Below are 23,613 nucleotides of genomic sequence, written 5' to 3'. Positions count from 1 at the left end.
TGTCGGTGGTGCTCCTGTTAGCTCTGAAGCCGCACTGGCTCTCTGGGAGGAGTTCTTCTGCAATGGCGGGCACCAGTCTGTTCAGGAGTATTCTAGCAAGGATTTTGCCTGCGATGGAGAGCAGGGTTATCCCCCGGTAGTTGGAGCAGTCTGACTTTTCCCCTTTGTTCTTGTATAGGGTGATGATGATTGCATCGCGAAAGTCCTGTGGTAATTTGCCTTGTTCCCAGCAGGTGACAAGTACTTTGTGAAGTGAGCTATATAGTACTGTGCCCCCATGCTTCCAGATCTCTGGTGGAATTCCATCAACTCCTGCTGCCTTGCCACTTTTCAGTTGCTTGATGGCTTTAACAGTCTCTTCTAGAGTGGGGATCTCATCCAACTCTGTTTTCACTGGTTGAAGTGGGGTGAGGTGAATTGCTGAATCTTGAACTACGCGGTTGGCACTGAAGAGAACCTGAAAATACTCCGACCACCGGTTCAATATGGATGCCTTGTCTGTGAGGAGCACTTGGCCGTCTGCACTACGCAAGGGACTCTGAGTCTGATATGATGAACCATATACTGCCTCCAGGGCTTCGTAGAACCCTCTTAAATCACCAGTGTCTGCACACAGCTGGGTTCTCTCAGCAAGCTTGGTCCACCACTCGTTCTGAATGTCTCGAAGCTTGCACTGGAGGTTGCTACATACAGCGCGAAAGGTTGCTTTTTTCCCAGGACAGGAGGGCTGAGCAAGATGTGCTTGGTAGGCAGATCTCTTTTTCGCCAGTAAATCTTGGATCTCTTGATTGTTCTCATCAAACCAGTCCTTGTTCTTCCTTGTGGAGAACCCGAGGACTTCTTCAGAGATCTGCAGGACGGTAGTTTTTAGGTGTTCCCAGAGTGCTTCTGGAGAAGGGTCTGTGGGGCAACTGGGGTCCTCAATTCTTGACTGGAGTTTTGCCTGGAAGGCAGCTTTAACTTCGGCTGACTGGAGACTGCCAACCTGAAACTTCCTCCGAGGGATACCTCTTCTCCTGGGTGTGGGTTTAAAGTGAAGACGGAGATTGCAGCGTACAAGACGATGATCCGTATGACATTCTGCACTGGGCATTACTCGGGTGTGTAAGACATCTCGAAGGTCTCTCTGGCGCACCAGAATGTAGTCGATAAGGTGCCAGTGCTTGGACCGTGGGTGCATCCAGGTTGTCTTCAGACTGTTCTTCTGCTGGAAGATAGTGTTGGTGATGGTGAGCTGGTGCTCCATGCAGAATTCTAGCAGGAGGCGCCCGTTGTCATTGCAGTTGCCAATGCCGTGTTTGCCAAGTACTCCTTTCCAGGCTTCCGAGTCTTTACCTACTCTGGCATTGAAGTCGCCAAGGATGATCACCTTGTCCTCTGTAGGGGTCTTCCGTACGAGGTTGTGTAGATCAGCATAGAACTTGTTCTTTTCTGCAGGATCTGCTTGAAGGGTTGGGGCATACACACTGAAGAGTGTTGCATGCTGCTTGTTTTGAAGTGGGAGGCGCATGGACATGATGCGATCTGAGTGACCTGTTGGCAGGTTTTCGAGTTTGGAGGCAATGGAGTTCCTGACCATGAAGCCAACGCCAGAAAGGCGGCTCTCAGCCTTTGACTTACCTGACCAGTAGAGGGTATAGCCAGCACCGTGTTCTTGAAGACTACCTTCCTCAGGGAAACGGACCTCACTGAGAACTGCTATATCGATATTCAACCTGAGAAGTTCGTGGGCAACTAGAGCAGAGCGTCGTTCAGGGCGACCACTGTCTACTGTGTCAAGCATGGTTCTGATGTTCCAACATGCAAGCTTTAGTCTTTGCACACTTTGTGAGGCAGGTGCATGCCTTTTCTTTGTTGTTATTTTTTGACCGCAAGTAAGGATGCCCGTTGACCGCGGCTAGCCAACTGGGGTGGAGGAGACGAGCTTTGTTTAGGCCACCTTTTCTAGGCCCCTCTCCGTGTGGAGCAAGCAGTGCTGTCCCTAGATAAGGCTGCTTGGTCGTTCAGGGTGCTGCCGAAAAATGCTTTCGTCTCCGGGTTAGCATCAGGCGACCAATACCCTGAACCGCCTACATGCAGGATCGGGACTGCGGCTTCCAGTGGCACCTTCCACCTGCCGTTTCGCCCCTTGCCCATCGCTGCAGGACTTGATGCGTTGTGGGTTGTGTATGTGGATATGCCCTTCAGGCCTGCGCAGAGGAATTTTTTAGGTGAAGCCCAGTGTGCGCGGTATGGGCTCCACCCTTTCACCTGGGGGTCATCTGCCATGGCCCAGTAAGCCGGGACGCCGGCAGCGAGTCCTCCAGGTGGTAGGTGTTACATTAACGAGCTCTATCTGCCCGGGTTTGATGTTAGAGTTTTCCTTCTCTTAGGCTGGCAAGGTTGGTGGGCCCAGCCTGCCCATCCGGTTATACCGCCGGACAATTCGGTCAATTTATTTAGGGGGGGTGGGGGGGGGGTGGGCTCCCTCTGGGTATCCTACCCCCCCAGGGAAAGTGTATGCGCAATACATAGCCTCTCCTCTCCCGGTGTAGTGAATGCCGCGTGGTCACTGTCTGGCTATGCCTGGCAGATGGTCACTGCAATGGCCTCTCCTGCATTACTGCATCCGTAGCAACACCTTCTCGCTGGTCCCCCCCGTTTTTCACAGAGTTTGCTACGTCATGGTGCGACCTACTTATACTATAATTCAGCTAAAGGCAAGTCGAAATAGGGCTGTTTTACAGGCCTTGCGGAACCGAGCAAGTTCCCGCAAGGCCTTTACTTCTTCTGGAAGTTGGTTCCACCAGTAGGGGGGCGCAATTGAAAAGGCTGTTTCTCTGGTAGCCTTCAGTCTCGCCTCCCTTGGCCCGGGGATTGACAATAAGTTCTGCGATCCAGATCTGAGTATCCTCTGGGGAACATGTGGGGAGAGACAGTCCCTAAGGTAGACAGGTCCTTGGCCATATAGGGCTTTAAAGGTGCTAACCAGCACCTTTGTAGCGAATCCGGAATACTATTGGCAGCCAGTGCAGCTCCCGCAGCCTTGGCTGTATGTGCTTTAGATTGGAAAATACCTCCAGATTTGGGGGGGAGGGGTAGAGCCTGAAGAAGGATCTCAGCAGGGTACAATGCCATCATAGAATCCATTCTCCAAAGCAGCCATTTTCTCCAGGGGAACCGATCTTGGTTGTCTGGAGATTGGTTGTAATAGTGGGAGATCTCCAGGTGGCACCTGGAGAAAGAGCATATTTTCAAGAAAATCAGTAGGAGCGGAGAGAAGGAGGGATTCTATCACTCTGGCAAAGCTGGATCTCCCTACATCCATAGGGGAGCCCCTGACTATAGGGAGTGGCAGCCCCACAGCCAGTTGCATGCAGGGTTTCTCTGAAATTAGCCTGGCAGTTTCTTGCGGGACATTGCAATCAACGAGGCTTGGAACTGTCTGTCACTGGAAAACCCTTTGAAATGCAAATTTGAAAATTGCTGTAATTGTAGGTGTTAAATTTTATTGAAAGCATTCATTTAGTTGGGGAGTGATTTGCAGCTGAGAAGAGAAAGTAATAAAAATCTGCCTCAGGCAGATTTATGACAAGAATCTCCAAAATTCACAGTTCAGCATTCTAGATCATTTAAGAGCTAGAAGCAGCTTTGCTGTGAATTAAGGATGAGTGAAATCCCTTCTACTGCATTTGGAATGGGTTCAGCACTTGAATGTTCATGGAGACTTCTCAGATAAAAGCTTGTCTTTCCCCCAAGAGTTTTCACCTTGTTCATGATGTTGGTGCCAGCAAGGAGCATTTACTGCTCTGGAAATGGAAATCTAGAAAATTGGGGTCTCTCTCTCTCAACTACACACACGTCTTTGAAAACAAATTTTTAAAAAGACACAAAGGAGTTTTATGGCTATATATATAAGCCATAAAACTCCTTTGTGTCTTTTAAAAATAAAAATAGTGCCAAAATAAAATAAAATAAAAATAGTGCCATAATAGTGTGTGTGTGTGTGTGTATGTGTGTATATATATATATATATATATATATATATATATATATATATATACACACACACACACACACACACACACACACACTATTTTGGCACTATTTTTTTTTCCTATGCACTATAATGCAGTGCATTTTTCAATTTTGGGGATGGGAATGTTTCGTGAGAGAAACAATTGTTTTCCTGTGTGGCTTTTCACTTTTGCAACAGTGCCAGCACATTTCCAGTGTGGAGAAAAATAATTTAAAACGTAAAACTAAAAAAAGTACTGAATCCTTGCTTCCCTAACAGAACTTGGGTTCACATGGTAAGTCAGCCCAGATGTTTGTTTTACATTTCAAGTTGGAGAAGACCTCTCGGGGGGAATGATGCTCAGTTCAAAACATGAGCATTTTGAACTCATTTGTAAACATAAGTTTTGGTGAAATCCTTTTAATTACATCATAATTACCACATGGTAGGGGGCACATAGGAATGCCACTGTGGAATTTCTGTTCCAGAACAACACAAATCAACACTTTCTTCCATGAAATCTGCCTACTTTGGGATGTAATTTCTACCGTTGTATAAAAAGTATTCTTGGTTTCTAAAGTGATATCCCATGATCTTCTAAAACAATCTAACAAAGGGTGCAGTTCAGTCTTACTCTTTTGCCAAGATGAAGAAATGGACATTCTTAGGAGTCACCAGTACATACAGCAAAATCCACTTAATTAAAGCTTAATTTAATGTTATCACCAGATAACTGGGTAAATGTTTTTAACTGTTGGCCTACTATTTGAACTGAGGTTTTGGGATGTGTAAAGCAACACTTTCTGCATACTGGATGACATTAAAGTCCCTAAGACTAAATTGGAGTGCATGTATATGTATCCTCTTTAACTACAGTGGCTAATGGCTAGTTAAAGCAGAGGTGGCAGAGAAGAAGAAGAAGAAGAAGAAGATGATGATGATGATGATGATGATGATGATGATATTGGATTTATATCCCGCCCTCCACTCCGAAGAGTCTCAGAGCGGCTCACAATCTCCTTTATCTTCCTCTCCCACAACAGACACCCTGTGAGGTAGATGAAGATATTGGATTTATATCCCGCCCTCCACTCCGAAGAGTCTCAGAGCGGCTCACAACCTCCTTTCCCTTCCTCCCCCACAACAGACACCCTGTGAGGTAGATGAAGATATTGGATTTATATCCCGCCCTCCACTCCAAAGAGTCTCAGAGCGGCTCACAATCTCCTTTCCCTTCCTCCCCCACAACAGACACCCTGTGAGGTAGATGAAGATATTGGATTTATATCCCGCCCTCCACTCTGAAGAGTCTCAGAGCGGCTCACAACCTCCTTTACCTCCCTCCCCACAACAGACACCCTGTGAGGTAGATGAAGATATTGGATTTATATCCCGCCCTCCACTCCGAAGAGTCTCAGAGTGGCTCACAATCTCCTTTACCTTCCTCCCCCACAACAGACACCCTGTGAGGTGGGTGGGGCTGGAGAGGGCTCTCACAGCAGCTGCCCTTTCAAGGACAACCTCTGCCAGAGCTATGGCTGACCCAAGGCCATGCTAGCAGGTGCAAGTGGAGGAGTGGGGAATCAAACCCGGTTCTCCCAGATAAGAGTCTGCACACTTAACCACTACACCAAACAATCTCTGTGTAGACATGAAGCAGACTGGGACAATGAATTAGTGACTGAAGCCACTGCTGCATTCTGTGAACGCTCTCTTTATTTACTTTAAACTAACATGGTTGATTTTTTTGCCTTTATGTTTGTGACCTTGGAGCATGATCCATCATTCTGTCCACACAGCTGAGCATGCAGCAGAGGTTTAGCAGAGGGCAAAATTGCTCTTTTTTCTTCCTGTATTCTCCTAGGAATCTTTTGGCCATGTGTGCCAAAATTAGTAGCATGCATGCATCTTTTTCTGCTCAGCCAAGTTGGAAGGTTTCCTGTGAGCCAAGGAGCCATCAACCAATGGAAGTTACTCCTAAGTAGAGGATTCATTAGAAATTGTGCAGCAGGCCTGCAACACGTTCTTTAAATCTGCTGTCCACATTAAGGAGATCTAAAGCAACCGTGAAGTCTGGGTATAAGCTTTTGAGTGTATGCACACTTATTCAGATACGCTGAAACAGAAGTTACCAGCCCTTCCATAAAAATAGAGGGTGGGGAGGGTGTTGGCAGGAAGGGCTAATTAGAATCAAGATGCATAAGTAACTGAGCAATAAATATAGCTAAGTGGATGAAGGCAATTGGTAAGACCTGTGGATAGCGGCAGATTAGTATACAGCGTAGTAAAAGAGTTTTCAACCCCATGCGAGAACTGAATTACATTAACATATGTAGTGAGATAAGAAACCAATATCTCTGTTAAGCTCTGGGGTTCCATAGTCCTGAATGTTGTAATAACTTGTAACTCAGTCAGTCAGTCAAAAAATTATTGTGTACAGCCATTGGCCGTTACAAAACAGAACAACTTGTAACTCAGCAGTCTCCTGTTCTAGTCTGTTTCTGAAATTCTTTTGCAGTAAAACAGCTACTTTGAAATCCCCCATTCAGTGCCCTGGGAGGCGGAGGAAGTCTCATTTCAATGCATCTGAAGAAATGTGCATAAACACAGAAGTTCATACCCAGATTAAAACTTTGTTGGTTTTAAAGGTGCCGTTGGACTCCAACATTGTTCTGCAGCATCAGACCAATCCACCTCAAACTCTTCTGTTAAAAGTCATTTGCTGCTTTTAAGAGTAACTTATATATGTTACTTTTAAAATGGTCTATGGAAGATGAAGTAGTAAAATCTCAAATGATTAAATGGGCAATCAATGTAAATAAAGAAATACAGATGGATACATAGGAATATCTTTGGAAGAACTCTATGAAACTTTCAACATGTCAGAGTATTAAAGAGAAAATGATGTACAGATGGTATATGACCCCTAAAAAGTTGGCAAAGATGAACAATAAGATGCCAGATAGATGTTGGAAATGTAAAAAACATGAAGTCCATATGTGGTGGACTTGTGAAAGAGCAAAAAAGTATTGGCAGATGATTCAACAAGAAATTTCTAAGATCTTGGGATATGAATTTAAGAAAGTAGCAGAAACATTTCTGTTGGGATTACAAATTGAAACATTTCCAAAAGAAGATAGAACTTTGATTTGGTGCTTGCTTTCTGCGGCTTGGACATTGTATGCGCAGTTATGGAAGCAAGAAAAAATACCAGAAAAATGGGATTGGATTACAAAAGTAATAACATGGCGTGAGATGGATAAACTAACAAGAATCTTAAGAGACTATGATTTGGAAGTTTATAGAAAGGAGTGGAAAAAGTTTAGAGGTTATGTAGAAAAACAATGGAAAATAAAAGGACATTGGGCAATTTTTTAATAATGATTAAATATTAGAAAAAAAGAAGAACATGAATCTAGGCTTATATGGTTCATATGGTTTAAGGGTACCCTCAAGTGTTAACATTTTAAGTTTATAACATCGGCGGGAGTCAAGTAACGGGGGGAGGGGGATTTAGAAAATAGCATGTGGGGAAGATAAAAAAAAGTTATTAATGGATAATGTTACCATAAGTTATTAATAAAATTCTTTAAACCAAGAGTCATTTGTTGCTTTAATTACTTATACCAATATGGTAGAAGCTAAAATGTCTAAACTGAGACCGTCATACTTTGGTCCCATTCTGAGAAGACCAGAGTCACTGGAAAAGTCCGTAATACTCGGCGAAGCTGAAGGCAGCAGGAAAAGAGGGAGACCCAACGTGAGATGGATGGACTCAAGAAAAAAGCCCTGCCCTCATTTTGCAAGACCTGAGAATGGCTGTTGGCAATAGGACATTTGGGAGGTCATTCATTCACAGGATCGCCATAAATTGGAAGCAACTTGATGGCACCTAACACCCCCCTCCCCAATATTTGATACCATGAGTTTAATTGATTACCAATTGCAGTTGTCCAGATTTTAAAACTTTGACTTAGCAGGGATAAAGGTCTATAGGATTCAGTCTGGAAATGACCTTTCCCTTTCCCACATTACCAGGCTTGGCAAAGGAGAGAAGTGTTGCTGAGTACTTGGGTTAGCTGACCTTCAGGATTCCGCCATCTCTTTGCCTCCACAGAACAGATTCGATTTTCAAGTTTAATGTAAGAAATCTCCAAATTCCAGTCTCTCAGGGCAAACATTACCTAAGACCAGCAGGCCTCGGATTCAGTGGGAGCTCATAGGAACACAGCTCCTGAACCTTTCTGGGAGTCCCACCTCCTCCATCTGAGAGTCCCACCTCCATGTCCATTGAATAGTAGGTGCAGCTGCATAACAATCCCTGGATGAGCTCCACCACCTATTTTTCTATAAAACGACCCCTGAAGACCAGACACAATCATGGAGTCAGGGACTTGCATCTACCTCAGTAGGAGAATGTGGCCAAAGGGTCCCATCACAGCCAGATTTAGGATTTTCCAGTTCTTATCTGAATGCCTTTTTGATCAGAAACGATGCTAATTGAAGTAACCGTTCTTAATCTGCTTATTCTTTAGAAAACAGAGGAATCAAATGCATAATCATTTAAGGCAAAATATGTGTCCAGCTCATCAGAACAGGAACCTTGCAAATGGACCAAGCCACCCCCGACTAGACCCTGAGGAAATTCAGATGGCTGATGTAAGTGACTTTTGTTAATTCTGCTTGTGGAAACTTTGCAGAAACCAGAGTGGTGGTAGAAGCAGAACAGCCAGAGCAAGAGAGGAAGAAAAGCCATCCTCCCTCTTTCCTCTTCTTACTCCCCTATTCTCTCTTTCCTTAACCTTGTCTTTCTTTCTTTCACCCTCACTCTAGATCCCATTCATCCCTCTTCTTTGGCTGCTTCCTCCTCCTGGTCCATCTCCATCCATGAAGAGGCCAGTGAATATCCTTCCTAGAACAGCTTTTTTCAGGAGCAGGGCCATTATCTGCTCGGATGCTTAGTGTGGCATTCTCAGCTTTACTACTGGGTTCTAGTGACCCAGAACAGGGAAAGCCTATCTGTCTTTATGAGGCCAGAACTACTTTTAGTGATCATAATTGGTATTCCTGGTTAGTGTGATTATTTTGGAAGTTCTGGAGTTGAAGGATTAAAACCCAAGAAACACAGGTTGATCTGAACTGACATAATTATTACCTCAGAAACTGTTACCTACGAGGCTGTTCCATTAGCTCAGCAATAGCTCCGACCAGCAGAGCAGCTTTTCCATCTGTGGAAAAGTGGAGGGAGATTCTCCGCTCTGCTGTTTTCCGATTGTCTCCCCACACAGTTCTTTCCAGTTCACTGACCCTCAAGTGCACAATTTTGGAGGGAGGGGCAGTGGCATAGGCTGACCCAGGGTGTGTCTTCCTCCAGTGGAAATCCATTCATGGTACTTAGACTCCAAGCTATAATGCAGTATGAACTCTCTTTTTACAATCTTGCTATGAATTCTTTTCTGCATTTTTCCTGGCTTCTGTTTGGGTTAAGCTGACCTGTGTAAGTGGGAGGAGGGAAGCTCTTGCTTTGGCACGCTGGTACTGTTTCTAACGCATATGTAACCTCTCAGCCCTCTGGGGGAGGCCTGGGAAACTAAGGCTGCTTGGGCGCCTCTGTAGAGACTATCTAGCACCTGGATTGTGACATGCAACTATTGGGGGGGGGGGGTGCAATTCAAACCTGCATGCAAGCTTGCTTTGACAGGAAGTAATGGTTTGGGGAAAGGGTATAAAGATCTGGGTAACCTGTCAGTTACCAGATTTGACACAGAGAGTCATGCTACTGCTTCTGCCTATCAAATAAACTACGTTATCTGAACCAACAGAAGAGGCCTGGTTATCGAGGACTGTTGCTGAGCTGACAGTATGTTTATGATGATCCTATACATAAATGTGAGATACCTGTAACTCTTTCCCCAGTATATCTCCAAAAATGTCCCAGTAACTGAGCATGTCATACGAAGGGAAACAGAGACCACCTTTTCAGGGAGCCATTCCTGCTCGCCATCACATCACTGCTCCACAGGGACTCCAACTTCAAGCCAAAGGTAATGAGAGCCACTGCACTGTGACTTCACACAGTCTCCTCAGTACATTTTCATCCTATAGCATCAGATGAAAACATCCCTCTTGGTCTCACCTCCAGCACCAAATCTTGGAAACCTTCTTTGCAACAGCGTAGAAGTCTAGTCATAGTAATGTTTGTCTGTGACTCCCCTGCTTGTACGCGTAAGGTCTTCAGTACCAGAAGCTTGCAAGGATCTCCACTTTCCAGTTAAGGTGTTTGTCTGAGAGCTGGATGTTGGGTATGAACAGATAGGATCAGATGCCTTTCTTAAGGCCCATAAGCATCATCCTCTTCAGCATGCTTTCTCTTTGGAGGTGTATTCAGGTGGGTAGCCATGTTGGTCTGAAGCAACAGAACATCCACACAAAAGCTTATACCCATAAGTATACTTGGTTGGTCTTAAAGATGCCACTGAACTCAAACTTTGTTCTTTGGAGGTATGTTTAATTATTTCCAGTAGGGGAGCAGTGAGTTGTTCTACTCTCTTTGGGACTTTCATGAATCCTTTTATTATAAATGGATAGCTGTTTTCCTTGTGGGTTTTGGCATTTGCACATCCACTTTATGATGCAAGGAGAAGGTGGAGAGAGAAGGTGCCTTCCTCCCAGGCTGAGCAGGGATTGGTCAGCTACCACACTGGCTCTCTGGAAGCCATCTGGGATTTCAAGAGGCTCTGGAAAGGATGTGCAAGAATCCCTTGGTCAGGAATTGGGAAAGGGTTAGGAAGTGATAAGCCACTTCCCTGGGCAGGATGAGTACAACATCCCTCCCCCCAGCCACGAGATCCCAGCTACCTCCTGACTTGTGCCCTTTTGTGTTTCTGTGTGTGTGTAAATTCCTCTGGGTTTGCCATCTGTGGATATCAGCATATCAGGATATCTGTGGATATCAGCTCTGGTGGAGAGCCAGTTTGGTGTAGTGGTTAAGTGTGTGGACTCTTATCTGGGAGAACCGGGTTCGATTCCCCACTCCTCCACTTGCACCTGCTGGAATGGCCTTGGGTCCGCCATAGCTCTGGCAGAGGTTGTCCTTGAAAGGGCATCTGCTGGGAGAGCCCTCTCCAGCCCCACCCACCTCACAGGGTGTTTGTTGTGGGGGAGGAAGGTAAAGGAGATTGTGAGCCGCTCTGAGACTCTTCGGAGTGGAGGGCGGGATATAAATCCAATATCTTCTTCTTCTTCTTCAAATTTCACCAACCAACATTCACTGTAGCATAAATGTTCATAAGTGTGTGACCTCAGCACCCATCCCCTCACACAGACAGATATAATGTTATTTTATGAGCTGTACTGAGAAAGCTGAGCCGAGTGAGTGATTTCCCTTCATCTTAGCACGGGTAGCCACCCAGTTAAGAGCTCTTAAACACCCTTCAGTTTTCTTAGAAGGTTATACCACCAAATCCCTCTTTGATGACCGCTGAACTGTCCTCTTTCCCCACCCCCACATGCAAATTATATGGCCAGGGGCAAGCAGATCCTTAGGAACAAAATATGTAGTGGCAGCCTTTTCTTAAGAAAACTTGAAGTTCTCTGGATTCAGGCCTCCCTGAGAGAGCTGGGAAGGATCAGGTTTCATGTGGCTTAAGTGCCTGAAAAACTACTGCTTGATGCTTTTTCTCCATTCACCCAGGGTGCCTATTTATGGTTTGAACTCTTCATTTCCAATTGCACTTTTGAACTGTTTCTGTGTTCCAGCAATTATCACAAACGGACTCTTTTCATCCAGCTCCAAGCATCTCTTCTCCACAGTTTCCCTCAATCAGACTTCCTCTTTTCCCTCTCAACTCCCCAGGTGCCAACTCCCAATGACTCTCTTAACAGTCATTTTCCAACTGTCTCTCCCCAGCATTCCATCAGGTCTCATTGGTTACTCATGGGGAGAGGTGGAACCTACTCTGTGCATCACACATTGTTTGTTACTTGGCTTGATTTCACAGACACGAAAGCCACACTTGGAGCATGGAACGGACAGAAAGTGTGACTTCAGACTGTCAGTCGGGGATCATGCTGTCTTCAGTGGGGACCAGCAAATGCAACAGCCCGGCCTGTGTAGAGGCCCGCGCTCGGCGGGAAGCTGCATTCTGTGAGGATCAGCAGAGGCCAATGACCCAGTACAGAGACTCAGTGGATTCCCTTCGAGATTCACCACACAGCGAGAGGTCTGGTTCTTTCTTGTTCCTCTCCCTTATCATTGGGACAGGGGGGTTGTTGCGTTTTGCTGTGCAGAACTAGAGAAAAGCCCCCATTCCACAAGTCAGTTACAGTCTGTATGAAGACATCAGGGCAGGAGAGATGGCAATACAGCTGTCAGCCCTCCACCATCCAAGCAAGAGTAGCACAATGGTTAAGAGGGGGGCTGGTTCTTTGTCCAAACTGCTGCTTTGGGAGGCTCAATGCAGAGGAGGTGAGATCCCTAGCATTTAGCTGCATGGGAGGAGAGTCCTGAAACCCCTTCTCAAACTGAGGCCCTGCCTTTGGTCTTCTGCTATCCAGCGTGTGGTTACCACAGAGACCAGATTCTTTCTTTGACTGCTTGCCTCCTCCCTTCCTGGGACTCCCCTCTTAAAGTAGCATGGTCTAAGGCGGTGGGGAAGTATGTGGCACAGAGATGCTGCTGCTGCTGCTGATATTGGGTTTATATCCCACTTTTCACTCTGAATCTCAGAGTCTCAGAGTGGTTGCAATCTCCTTTACCTCCCCCCCCCCCTCCATCAAACACCCTGTGAGGGAGATGGGGCTGAGAGAACTCTCACAGAAACTGCTCTTTCGAGGACAGCTCTGCAAGAGCTATGACTGACCCAAGGCCATTCCAGCAGGTGCAAGTGAGGAGTGGGGAGTCAAACTCAATTCTCCCAGATAAGAGTCCGCGTACTTTGATTTTTATAATTTTTATTAATTTTAACTACAAAAAGAAAAAAACATAAGTACAGAAACATCAAGAGGGAGGGAGAAATATACAGAGTGGGAGATCAGAAACAAAGAAAGTTGCAAATATAGTTACATTTTTACCTCAAAACAAAATACCTAATCCTTTCTACCTGCAAGTATTGAGTTTTCCCCTTATTTTCCCCTTATTTTCTACCGTCTTCATTTTCCATTGTACACTTTTTACTAAACAATTACTTAAAAAACAAGTCTGAACTATTCTTCTTCAGCAAACATAGATATATAATAAAAAAAAAGTCGCCAAGGTCTCAACACAGAACTAATTGGATAAGCTTAACTATATTAAAAATACAAACTGACTTGTTATTTTAACAATGTCATCATTTAGATAGGCATAAAAAACAAATATTTCTTTATCCATCTAACTTACATATTTCAAATGGATAGAGAAAAAGATCAAATTTAAAATAACATAAAAAGTGGAGAGATAAGAAAGAAAAATGGTAAACAAGGAGCATATTAAGTTTATCTATCTCAATATAAGCAATTTCTCCAAACTAACATATTAAGAGCAGATCTACCAGATTACAAAATAATTGTGTTGTCTGTCTTCTTAAAAATTAATCCAAGTTAACTGTTTATTTATCTAATTTTTTTTCAGAACTTTTCAATCCTTTAGCTCTTATGTCCATATTAATCAGAGAGGAACAAACCTATTATGTCCCAAAGGTCTCACTTTGCCTTTTAAAATCGCATATCTTGCTGAGAGTTCCATATTATCCAATTACTTACAGAGAGGGAAAACAATTTAAAATCCCTTCTTCCTGAAAGTTTTCCACGTTTTGAATATTTTGATGAAATGTTCATCCTCTCTCCTTAATGCAAGCACCCCTCAGTAACGATAGTAAAAATCCCATGCCATTAGATCCTCTCAAAAAAACTTCAAACAGCCTTAACTTCTGGTTTGTCTTAGTAACTGCGCCTTAGGGTTCCATTTTAGTTTTCTTCTTTTCGTTTCCTGATGGATCTTTTTCCATTTCCAACTCCACAGATGTCACCAAGATGTCTTTGTCACTCTGCCCATGTAGATTCAAGTTTTCACTAGCTTTCAACATAAAAGCTCCTATTTGCTTTTTTATCAACTCTGTTAATAAATCAAGGTCCTTCTTTAGAGAAAATATGATATCCATTGTATCTTTTGTATTAAACATTTCCCTTTGTGATGCCATTTTACTCCACAGAATAACTCAATCTATTAATCAAAGTTGAAAAGTAACTCAGACATCCAGTTAGTCTATCCTTCCAAATCTCCACCAGCCGTAAATCTTGATTGTTGCCATTTCAGTTGCACTCAGACGACAAATACCAATCTCTTTGGAATATATCTCATTTGTTCAGACCAAATTAGAACCAAATAATAGTCTCTTTATCACTTATTCAATCATAATCCGGGTCGGTTTAAGAATCTATATTCAGTCAAATTCAGATTGTTGCTGGCATTCAAAGTTGTTCTTTTTATCTTTTGGAAGCTGGATTCACGGGAAAGTGGGTGGGGGAGGGAATTCACCTCTTTCCCTTCCTTTGAACTGACTCATTTGTTGTTATGTAAAACGACCCATTAGCCAATGGTATGAAAAGCAAACTTACTTGCAGCGTAGAATTGCTGTGTTTGAGATAGAAAAGCAATACATCAAAGGCTTGTTAGCAGCAAAGAAAGCAAGCGGTCGGGTGTTCACCTCTTTCTGCTGTAATGGTGATCAAGGCAGTGGAGCATTGAAGCACACAAGAAGAGCAGGAACAGCCGCCGTTGTATTCCTGTCTCCCTGCAAAAGCCCCATGCCGAAAGGCAACCCATCCAGGGTCCCCCCCTAGAGGTGTCATGTCTGTGGCACCTCTCCAACTGCCCGATTCAGGGGGGCCGCAAGAGACAAACTCCACGGACCCCCGCTGAGCTCAAGGCGACAAAACCCGGAAGTCCCTAAGAGTCCGCGCACTTAACCACTACACCAAACTGCCAGCGTTCAAACTATTAAAATGTTTATTAAAAAGAGAAAAAGGTTACAAGCATTCTTTTAGCCCAGCACCAGAAGAGAAACCAGAAGGACAAAGAAAAGTGGGTTTTAATTGCATCTTTTCCCCCTAGTTCTAAAATTTAGTCTAGCTAGATGTTGAAGTAGAGCAGGCAATTCCAAGCTTAGTAAATTACAAAATATTCTAAGTTTGTCTCATTATCTCAAGCTTCCTGCATCCAGCCAGATGGCCAGGCCTAGTCCCATGTTCAAGATTGCTGCCAGTCTTTTGACCAGAGCTCAGCAGTCTGTGCTATTCCAAGGCCCTGCACCAAGAGACCCTCCCTTCTGGGAGCAGGCATTTCTGTTAAACCTCTGACTTCACCATTTTACATCACTCTCCACCCCTTTTGACCTGGTCCTCCCAGATGAACCCTGGGACACACAAGAACATCCTGGGATCACATTGGTGCATCCTGGGAGCTCTCCTGGAAGGCATTCTGGGAGATCTCCAGGAGTCACCTGGAGATTCCTAACACCAAATACCTCTGTTCCTTTGCAAGCTGAGTCATTTGCATAACTATGGCTGGTAATTCCTGCCCTTCCAGAGAGAAGAGACAAAGACATGACTTTTAAAACTCAGAGTGGAGGAGAAAAGTCTCTCTCTCTCTCTCTTTCTTTCTTTCTTTCTTTCTTTCTTTCTTTCTTTCTTTCTTTCTTTCTTTCTTTCTTTCTTTCTTTCTTTCTTTCTTTCTTTCTTTCTTTCTTTCTTTCTTTCTTTCTTTCTTTCTTTCTTTCTTTCTTTCTTTCTTTCTTTCTTTCTTTCTTTCTTCCTTCCTTCCTTCCTTCCTTCCTTCCTTTGCTTTCCGCACCTCTCCTCTCTTTCCTCTCTCCCTCCCTCTCTTTCTTTCTTTCTTTCTTTCTTTCTTTCTTTCTTTCTTTCTTTCTTTCTTTCTTTCTTTCTTTCTTTCTTTCTTTCTTTCTTTCTTTCTTTCTTTCTTTCTTCTTAACTAAAGTTAGAACGAAACAGAAAGGGGGGGACAGAAGATTAAAATTACTTAATAGGAGTTTGAGAGTGCAAACCCCAGATTTACAGGGTAAAATTAACAGAAAAGTCCATCTGTATGAGGATAACAGTATGATCACAGCAAATATGTTCTGTCAAAACACATTTACTTAGGTACAGAACGTACTCAGAATTGTTCTGTCATAGATTTTTTTTTTTTAAATTATACTGTGGTCCTATTAATTTTTCTGGAAATCTATGTTTGCTAGATTTCTCCTTGAAATGCATTTTTGCTGGAGGGCTTGCGTTCCAAGAATTCTACAGAAAGGTCTACATTTCATGTGCTGATGTGCCCCAATGCAGGGATGCCACATATAGTTTACGCAGAGTGTGACTAATACAGCAGATTCTGCAGTAACATTCAGCTTGTAATTAAGCTGGGCAAAGCCTGGTTAAAAATTTTTGTCAATTTTTAATGCAAGTTATGCACATATTGTCAGCGTACTTAGAGGGGTAGTGTTCCCATTCTGAAGACTCAGAACAAATTGGATAATGGAATGATGACTTTTAAATGAAATGGTGGTAGGAACATGCATGCTTTAACAGTGTGATGTCAGCTAAGGACATCAGTGATAAGTTCCATATGTGGTTTATAATACAAATAGTAATTTATAGTTCATGTTTGTATGTTTGTGAACCGAAATTAATATATAAAATGAATTCATATTAATTACTATATAAACTGTAGGCCTGCTCACAACCTTAAAGCTAGTAGATCTTTTGGCTCATGAGGTAAAATTTCTGATCACAAGATGACATGGTTTAGAAGGATCATTGGCAGGACTTCCAGCTTCCATTTCAATTCTGAGGCCTTGCCTCTCTCTCTCTCTCTCTCTACATGCCCAGTCAGATGTTAAAATATAGGAAAGGCTGCTTAGCTTAGGAGCTGATAGATCTCTGCAGAGTCACCATTAAGCTTCCTCCAGCTCTCCAGGCCAGCATATGGCTGCCTCCTCCAGTCCTCAGTTAAGAGTTCTGTCTGCTCTGATGGACTCAGCTCAAAAGAGACCTTCCCCCTTGCTTCCAGGAGTTTTATCACCTCTTTTTCCCCCACCCACTGGCCAGGCCAGGTCGGGTCGGGTCAGAGAAGCTTTTCCTGGAGATTCCTCAGGAATTCCTACCTGAAGTCTCTCTAGTATTTTTTTTTAATTTTGTAACTTTATTAATAATAAACAAACGATCCTTACAAAAGAATTAAGCATACGTCCGGGTAACTCTCAGTACTCCCTATACATAAAACATAAAACAGAGAGTGAAAGTGGATTCAAACAACAATATAGCCAAATATTGGAAGAAAGGGAACTGTCCAAATTTGGAGGAATTGGTTGAAAAAGTGATTTTTGCTGCTGAAGCGGATATACTTTCTGCACTTTTGAAAAGGCGGGTGAAATCTGTAGCAAGTGACAAATGGAAGAAATTGTATAGATGGATTGAAAGGAAGACAGAAGGGAAAGAAGGGGGGAAAATTAGGTTGAAGACGAATCTATGTTAGGACAATAATTTACTTTACTTAAAAGTGATAATTAATTTGTTGTTTGAAGTCTCTCTAGTATTTATCACCTCCAAATTTCTGTTCCCAGCTTGACCGTCCATTATCTAGACCTATTAGCATTTGTATAAAGGTGGGCTGAGGAAAATCTGGAAAGCAATTGAACTGACTTTCCCTCCTCCCAGCTTGTTCTCTGCCCGGAGGGGGGAAAAGCTTTTAAAACTCATTGTGAACATTTTGCATTCCAAAGGAAAAAATGCATTTCTTCATACCCTGTACAGTTCTTGTCCCGATATCTCAAAAAAAGACATTGCAGAGCTGGAAAAATGCAGAGGAGGACAATCGAAATGATTAGGGGGTTGGAGCTGAAAGCTGAGGAAAGACTGAAGAGTCTGGGACTTCTCAGTTTTGAAAAGAGATGACTAAGGGAAAAACATAACAGAGGTTTATAAAATGATGCATAGAGTGAAGAGCGTTGACAAAGAGAAACTTTTCTCCCTCTCCCAAAATACTAGAACTTGAGGGCATCCAATGGAACTGATGGGCAGTAGATTCAAGACAGACAAAAATAATGATTACACCAAGACTGCTTAAAATGTGGAATTTGTTGCCAGAGGATGTATTGATGGCCACAGGAATAAACAGCTTTAAAAGGGGATTAAACAGATTCATGGAGGATGAGTCTGTCAGGGGCTACTAAGTTAACAATAGTGACTGTGGTGGAACCGGCCCGATTCTGCCTTCAGACCCGGTCCCGTCAGCTCCCTATTGAGTCGCCAACTCCTGGAGGGAGCTATTTCTCCTCCTGCCCCTTGGGTGCGCTGCCACCACCTGCTCAGTCCCGGGGTTCAGATTGAGAGGAACAGGACTCCCAATCCCCCTCTCCAGCTGTGAGGCCAGGCCTCAAGGTCCTCTGCCACCCTGCATTTGGGTTTCACAGAGACCTCAGCGCTTCTTTGGGGCACCCCTGGAGGATTGGCACCTTATCCAACTGCATGCCTTCCCCCTTCCCTGGGGCCCCCTTCTTAAAAACAGCGTGGTCTAAAGCGGTTTGGGGATCTAGGTGGTACAGAGATTGACTGCCAGCATTTAAACAGTAAAAATATATTTATTTAAAAAGAGAAAAAGATAGGAAAAGAAAAACAAAACAAAAACAGTTGAGTTTAAAAAGTTAGCACAGCACAGCACAGCACCCGTACAGCAAACAGCCTGACAAACAAAATGTGTTCTAAACGCGTCCTGCTGGCCCTGATCTAAACTTGCCCTGTCTTGTGAATTACTTACTTAGTCTGCCTGCCTGGGGCCTCCCAGGCAGGAGCCTCCATTGCTCACCACATGCTCGCTCGAGCGCTGGCTTCCAACTGCCCTTCTCTTCCTGCTAACACACATGCCAAGAACAAAAGCACTTCCTGCCTCTCTAGGAGATTTTCCCCCTAGCGTTGTTGGTTTGGCTCTGGAAGGGAGGGGGGAGTGAGGGGAAGGCTACAAAGCCTGCTGAGGGATTTACTGACCCCTGCCAAATGAAGCACCACCACTGACTAAAATGGCGTTTCTCCACAGTGACTAAAAGGAATCTCCACATTCAGAGGCACTAATCCTCTGAATCCCAGAGCCAGGAGACAACCTTAGGGGAAGGTCTCAGCTTCTATGCTCTGTTGTTGGCCCTCAGAGAAACTGTCTGGTCCTTGTGTGAGACAGGATGCCGGACTAGATGGACCACTGGCCTGATGCAGAAGGGCTTTTCTTATATTCTTAAGTTATCTGAGATCCGTCAGCACTTTAAATTTTCCTTTCATTTTCCAGAAGATGATGATCCTTTTGAGCTAGAAGAAAATTCCCTTGCCCTAGAAATCATGCTAAGGTCCTTGAACCTCTTTCCATCTCACAAGAACAGAAATGTTTTGGCAAAGAGAACAGTAGTTTTTGGTAAGGGGTTCCATCGACAGGCATGAACAAAGTCAGGATTTAAAATTTGTTTTGTGTTATATACCATTTCTTCATGTTAAAGGCTTTGAGTCAGATTTGAAGTGGATCCCTGATGCTGTTTCTTCTTCTTCTAGGTACGTGTCTGCCTTGACCACCCCAGCCCGCCTGTCCCCTGTTGACTTCCATTGTTCCACGTCAGCCCACATGCCCACCTTTGAGATCACCTCCCCAAACTCAGCACACGCAGTCTCGTTACCCCCTGCGGCATCCATTAGCTTCCAAGTGGAAGAGCAGCAGCCATTGCTTAGAAGGTACCAGGTCCCTTTCCAAGAAATGCAGCGATATGATAGTTACTACCAAAGAAGCAGCTACCTGAACGAGAGCACGGGGAGCTTGCCCTCCAGCCCCTTCCGCATCACAGAGGACGACGAGTACGAGACGACACAAGAGTACATCACCGCACTAGAACATCCAAAGAGAATAGGCAGTAGCAGCAGACGGTGGAGGAGATCGAAACTCAACGGACATCTGTCGCACAGGGGCAAAATGCTCAGAGACTCCTTTTCAGTGAGCAGTGCCTCTTACAGCGAATCTGACGAGGAGCTGGTAGCAGAGAGCACGCCTTTCTTAAGTCTTCGGAACACTGAAGCGATGGAGACAGACTCACCCCCCCTGTATCGCCCAGCAGAGAGCAGGACTTACTCTTCCTTCGACAGACACAGCACGCAGGGAGACCGCCACCTCTCGCACCCCACCAGGTCCAGCCAGGACTCAGCACCACCTTAGAGGCCCTGCGGAGGCTTCCTCGCATGAACACACCCGCGCCGAGGAGGACAAAACGAACAGAACAGACAAATTTTTATTTTATATAAAAGAGGAAAAAAAATATAACAAATGAAATGTTTTATTTTCATTTTAGCAATGGTGTCTTATAATAGCTCATGGCAAAGACCGTTTTATAAGGAATCTCTATTTATATGGAACATCTTGATTTACAGCTTCTGAGAAAAGAATAAATCGACAAAAAAAATTTAAAAAGAAGAGATGGGCCAATTTTTGACTACTTACAAATCATTTAAAAAAATATCGTGGTGCCTTTTTGCTGTATGCTAATGCCAGAGTCCACTCTAAAGATTATGTTTAAGCATCCTTGAGCTCATAGGTTTTATGTTCAGGGCAACTTGTTATGGAATATTTTAATGGGCACTTTTCCATTTGAATAATAACAACATTCTTAAATTGCCTGATAACTGGATGTTGGTAATCTAGTGCTTAAATATTGTGCGCTCTTTCTCTCTCTTCTCTCACTCTCTCTCACACACACACACGCTCACACACACACAAAGAGATATGTGAATGGATGTTTTCATAAGTACCTTTCCCTTACAAGGGAAAAACAGGTGAAACAATACATGCTATTAAGGGAAAAAATCACAGTGTTGCTGCAAAGACAAGTCAGAAGTGAAAAAGCACACAATTGTACCAGCCCTTCCAATCTATCTCTTGACCTGAACAGATCTATGAACAAGGCCAAACCCACTTATGTTGTCACAGTGTTGTGAGGGGTGAATCCCACAAATCCAGTCTCTCAAACCAATGTGGTTAATGAATGCTACTTTCAAGTATTGCTGCCTAAAATCTGCTTCCGCACTACCAATTTGGAGACTAGCGACTCATTCATGGCTCTGAGCCACCGCTGTGCATTTTGCAGAGCAAAAAAAAAGTGCGCAATCCAGATGCTGATGCTGGCTTGATCATAACACGAAAGAGTGAGTCCCATACTGGAGCAGTCAGGATGTGCCAGGTGCTGTTGACGAGGTGTGGACACCACACGTATTTTAAAAACTCCAGGTGAGGTAAGGGTCTCCTACATGTCACCTCAACTCCCTGACCACCAGCTTTCCCTTAGTCCTCTTCTTCCTCCTCCTTACGCCTGATACCATGCCATCCTTTCTCCCATAGAAAGCAAGACTCCAGGAAGGACTTGGGGTGTCATTGCCCATGTGTAGCATTTGGTCAGGATAGCTGTCAATGTAACATCCTAGTGTTCCAGAATGACTTCCTGTTAAACAGCAACCAGGAATAGCCGCATTGTTGGTCCCAAGACAGCCCTCTGTGTACAGGTTGGCTAGAAAACTCCCTTGAAAGAGAGAGAACCCCTCCCTTGTTCCTTTCAGTTTCTTGTGGGCCCCTCCTGTTTACATCCTAGCCTGGCCTCTTTCTTTTCTTGTCTATTTTGACTTCTGCATGTCCTTTGCATTTCAGATACTGTAGATTGGATGCATGGAGAAGCTGTGATTGAGAAGATAAAATACAATTGCCAGTGTATTTCATTTTAACTTTTAGCAATAAAAATATTTTAAAACCCTTTGTTCCTCACCCACAACAGGGTCTAATAGAAACGCTGCTAATTTGTCATAAAGATGATTGTAAAAAGAATGCTCTGGATTGTCTGAATGTCAGAACTCTTGACTGTTTAACACTTGAACTTTTTTATATTATAAATAAAAGTGAGAAATGACTACCACCATTCTTAAAAAAATCAATTTTGTATTCACTGGTAAGACAGGCAGTGAAAGAACTCAGATGGAACGTCCCTTTTTGAGATGCAAGATGCCAACTAAAAATCTCAGCTGGGAAGGCAAAGGGCTGGCAACTGGGTCTCTTTCTTGGATTTCCATTCAGTCCCTGGAATAGTTGGCAACTTTGCACTGCAGGGGGGCTGCTGTCACATAGACAAACCTCACCAAGCTCAGAGGAACTTATTTTGGGGCTCATCAGGATCATTTGTTGTTTGATCACTTATCCATTCAGTTTGGATAGATTCTTTTAGAGCTCTCGATAGTCTTCTTGGAATTTCACCATTGTGAATAATCTGGAGTCATCTACAGACTTAACTACCTCAGTGTTCATCCCTAGCTCCCAATGATTTGCAAATTAACACCAGTTCTAAAACTGATTCTTGGGAGACCCGACTAATTTTTCCCATCAACTTTGAAAACCGTCTACTCCAATTCTTGTCCTTCCAAGAATGCATAAGTGGACCTGTCTTCTTATCCCATGACTGATAAGTAACTAGGCGGCTTTGGTCCAGGAGTTTGTTAGAATTCAGTGTCCAAGACTATGTCTTGTCTACCAGATCATCGCTATATACTTGTTTATACTCCCAGTGAATTTTGAAAGGTTGGTGAGGCAAAACTTTGGTTGCAGAAGTAGTACTGACCCTTCCTCCTCTAGGGGTTTTGTTCTAGGGGGTTGATTATTCTTGACTTTCAGTCAGTCAATTTGTAACATTTGGTTAGCAGCTCAGAAATTTTCTTGACCCTTCTACGTTCATTTATGTTTGTATTTGCATTGGATGTTTTCCAGTCCTCCAGTAAGAAAGCTAACTTTCCAATTTCCTGCTAAGGTCTTTCCAGACACTTAGCTGGATGCTTTGTTACTTTTCCCCTGTAGCCAGGGCTGGCTCTTCCACTAGGCAAATTAGGTATTTGCCTAGGGTGCCAGGCCAGGGGGGGTCGCAAATTGGGCACTCCCCCCCAGTGCCCTAGGCCAATGCCAACAGTGGCTGCCTGGCTTCGCTTTGCCTCCCTTCCAATTGGAAGGGAGGCAGAGTGAAGCCAGCAACTATGTGCTGGCCCACTGGCTTAACTTTGCCTCTAGGGAAGTGGAGCAAAGCCAGCGGGCCAGCATGCAATCACTGCACGCCCTAGGGGCAGCCTTGCCTGTAACACAAGCCCCATCATATCAGTTCAGGAATATAAGTTGGTGCGTACTTCTACCCAGTTCCACTTGACACTGGGGACAGCTAGTTGACTTAGAATGCTCCACTTGACTCTGTCCAGTCACACATCTTTGGGAAAGGTACATACAAGACTAATGAACTTTCCCCCTTTTCTTGGGTTCTTTCACAAGGGGGTGTCTGATGGAGCCTACATTCATTTCCATGTGAGGACCAGCAGGTGGGATGAACGGTCAGTCCTGTGAGGAGCATTTCTGACAGCAAATGTGAAAGGAATTGCCTGATTCACCGTGGGAGAGGACTGAGAGAGGCAAAGGAACAAAAGGTGCCAGGGGTATCAAGTGACAACATGTTCCAACGCAGGGTAATTTTTCAGACCACATTTCTTTAATAACATGAATTTTCTGAAAATACTTGCCTGTACTTCACATACGT

General features: G+C 44.0%; 1 protein-coding gene across 5 annotated transcripts in view; it reads left to right on the top strand.

The window, feature by feature from the left end:
• Positions 1–21,966, top strand: part of NRG2 (neuregulin 2) — a 277,373-nt gene extending 255,407 nt beyond the window's left edge. For all 5 annotated transcript variants that reach the window (XM_060254104.1, XM_060254108.1, XM_060254107.1 and 2 more), the window contains 4 exons: positions 8,533–8,656; positions 9,914–10,041; positions 11,998–12,219; positions 19,571–21,966. In XM_060254104.1, coding sequence (XP_060110087.1) covers positions 8,533–8,656; positions 9,914–10,041; positions 11,998–12,219; positions 19,571–20,222 — 1,126 coding nt within the window. In that variant the 3' untranslated portion in view covers positions 20,223–21,966. The remainder of the gene's footprint in view (positions 1–8,532; positions 8,657–9,913; positions 10,042–11,997; positions 12,220–19,570) is intronic.
• The last annotated feature ends 1,647 nt before the right edge of the window (positions 21,967–23,613 follow it).

Source organism: Heteronotia binoei, chromosome 14 (assembly GCF_032191835.1).
Source record: "Heteronotia binoei isolate CCM8104 ecotype False Entrance Well chromosome 14, APGP_CSIRO_Hbin_v1, whole genome shotgun sequence".
Classification (NCBI taxonomy): domain Eukaryota; kingdom Metazoa; phylum Chordata; class Lepidosauria; order Squamata; family Gekkonidae; genus Heteronotia; species Heteronotia binoei.
Note: the sequence above shows the minus strand (reverse complement) of the source record. Positions and strands in the feature narration are given on the sequence as shown.